The 2,755-nt window shown below is 38.8% G+C and overlaps 1 protein-coding gene across 1 annotated transcript; it reads left to right on the top strand.

Moving 5' to 3' along the window:
• Positions 1-1,304: 1,304 nt before the first annotated feature.
• LOC148789588 (uncharacterized) lies at positions 1,305-1,829 on the top strand. The gene has a single exon (XM_088893013.1). The coding sequence runs from the start codon at positions 1,305-1,307 to the stop codon at positions 1,827-1,829; it is 525 nt and encodes a 174-aa protein (XP_088749139.1).
• The last annotated feature ends 926 nt before the right edge of the window (positions 1,830-2,755 follow it).

The raw sequence follows: 2,755 nt of genomic DNA, 5'->3' as shown, positions 1-2,755 counted from the left end.
TTAAACTCTTCAACTTTAACCTTTTCAACCTTCAAGCAATCTTCTGATCGCTCTGGAAAATAGGCAACCGAGAAAAATAAATAAATAAACAAAAAATGAAAGGAGTCAGTACACAAGTCTGGGACATTGATTCAGGGGAAAGGTCAAAGGTCGGGATCACAACTCGTATGCCATTGTCGTTCATTACTCATACCTCAAATATATAAACAAAGGAAGATTCAAAAGAAAATAAAAAAACGATCAGACGGTCAAGAATGAATAATCATGTACTTCGTTAGGTAGACCCACTTTTTGGTTTTTGCAAGACCACGTGGACGTGGTGCAATCTCTTGGTTTGGTGTGAACCGGTAACCGTTTCACCAACCGGACAAACGCAGTCGGGCCGGCCGGGACATTGGTACTAAGAGCAACACATTCTCAGCACAACACAGAGAGAATCCACTAACATGCCCTCATAGATTTTTCTCCCAGTTTTATAGTCCACGAAACCCCACACACTCTCTGCTCTCTCTCTCTCCAATCCTGATGTCGATGATTCCTTGAGTAATTACTTCCCAATCTCTCGGACCTCTTTCTCTTTCTCTCTCTATCTAAGCAACTGATCATTCTTTACTCACCTAACCTTTTTTCTCCTTGACCCACGACTTCTGTTCATCTCCGGTTTTCCATTCAAATCCTGGGCGGAATCTTAAAACCCTCCTCATTGTATACACGCAAAGCTGGCGTAATTTAGGTAGCGAACAAAAGCATGAACTGATGAACGAATCGATTCTGTGCAATTACGTCTTTTATTCTTCATTGATTTCTCAATAACTCATAATTCTCGATTGCCATCTGGTAAAGATTCGACTATCGTAATTTTTCTTTTATTACATGCCATCTTTATTTCTCTGCTTTGTTCTCCTCGAGTTTTGTTGACTTCCCGATGCTTACATCCTGGTGATAATTTTTTTTTCGTCTTCCGCGTTTGCTTATCATCCGTTTTTGGTTCTAAGTTCTACAAAGCAATCCGATTCCACTTGGGATTCTTCAGATCTAGTTGAGTTCCTGATGATGCCAATACGACAGTGTCGGTTGTTGACAAGAACCTTCTCTACCCTTCTACGCATATGGTAAACATCCAACCTTTTCCGCAAACTTTGTTCTAAGATGCTTTCTAGGATACTGCTTTTGCCATCAGAGCTACTGGAGTCGACTGTAGTAGGATACTCTCAGATCCAATGCCAAAGGTGTGTTGTTGAATTCGCTATCCCTGCAAACACATTACCCAGAAGGTTATTTCATTAGGAACCTTCCATTTTAAGATGCAACCAAGGGCTCTAAATGTAGAGGAAGGGAAGGACTTGCCCGCCACAACCAGAACTACCCAGTCTAGGGTTTTACCACTGAGAATATTGCAATTCTTTGTGCTATTTCTGGTTTTGGGTATTGGGTTTTCTGTCCTTAGCATGTACATGATCCGGTATTTCTCAGTTCAGAATGTTGTCACCACGGCACGGTCCAGTTTCCAGCCGTGCCTCGAAGAGCCGAATAGTCTAGAGCGTTGGATCAGGCCTCCCTCCAGTCTGATACACAAGATGAGTGACCAGGAGCTCTTCTGGCGTGCTTCTTTCGTTCCTCGAGTAAAGAAGTATCCATTTAGGCGAGTTCCTAAGATTGCTTTCCTGTTCCTGACGAGGGGTCCTTTGCCGCTTGCTCCTCTTTGGGAGAGGTTCCTCAAGGGTCATGCAGGACTTTATTCCATCTACATTCATTCATTGCCATCTTACGATGCCAAATTTCCACCTACATCAGTCTTCTACCGGAGACAGATTCCGAGCCAGGTATGAACCACCCCTATGTTTCTTCTTTCTTTTTGTTATTTATTTTTTATGCGTTTTATCATGGAATTACGCATAATGCTGATTATCCTTCTTGTGAGTGAAAATTTTCCAAGTTTCAAATTTTCTTGTCTTTTAGGATGTATTTCCCCTATTATTTTTTTTCTTTTTTTTTTTTCCAATTTTGTTAGGGATATGGTGGTATAGTTGTTTCTTTTTGTTTTTTCCTTCTTCCTTTCTCTTTTAGTGAAGAAACAATATAGATTCTGTTCTCTCCTATATGTGCTTTGTATGCCAATGTTCTTCGGAGTTATTTTTTCCCCTTTGGTTTTGGAATTTCCGAAGTTTTGTAACTGACATTATCCAAACCAGAATATCCTTTGCTGGTTTATATACTCCTTATGTTTAGATCCCAGGAAGTAGAATGCTACTTCTTGTCTAGCATAGTCTATATTTTTGGAAAAAAAATGTTTTTTTCCCTTTTATGACTCTAAAAAGGACATTTTTTTGATTTATAAGTTTTTTTTTTAATTTTTTTATGCACATGTGGTCTGTGTAAGAATTAAGAATCAATTTTAGTGTTCTAACTTTGTTTCCAGTTGCAATTATCTTCTGAACTGAGGCAGTAAAACTGAACTCACAGTAAATTACCTTTTCCAAATTAAAATTGAAGGGGATCAGTACAAACAGCCAAAAACTGATATTCAAAAAATAAAAGTACAACAAATACATTCCAATTTTACAAGTCCATGCCTGTGTCTGGTGCCCCCAATCCCAGCTAAGTGCTTAATCTTAGCTTTTTATAAAATAAACTCCTAGCTTCAGATGAAGACATGAAATGACCTTTGTCTTTGCAAAAATTCATGCTTACAAGTTTCCTGATGCTTTTAAATAGAATGCTTCTTGGTTTTTCCATGAAAAGAAGATACCATTAA

The sequence above is a fragment of the Nelumbo nucifera genome, chromosome 8 (genome assembly GCF_055504915.1).
Source record: "Nelumbo nucifera cultivar China Antique chromosome 8, China Antique-T2T, whole genome shotgun sequence".
In the NCBI taxonomy this organism is placed as follows: Eukaryota; Viridiplantae; Streptophyta; class Magnoliopsida; order Proteales; family Nelumbonaceae; genus Nelumbo; species Nelumbo nucifera.
The sequence above is the reverse complement of the archived record's forward strand: the minus strand, read 5'-3'. Positions and strand labels throughout refer to the sequence as shown.

Bases quoted from the DNA above. Each gene is read 5' to 3' on its own strand.
- LOC148789588 (XM_088893013.1), top strand. From the start codon at position 1,305: ATGCAACCAAGGGCTCTAAATGTAGAGGAAGGGAAGGACTTGCCCGCC.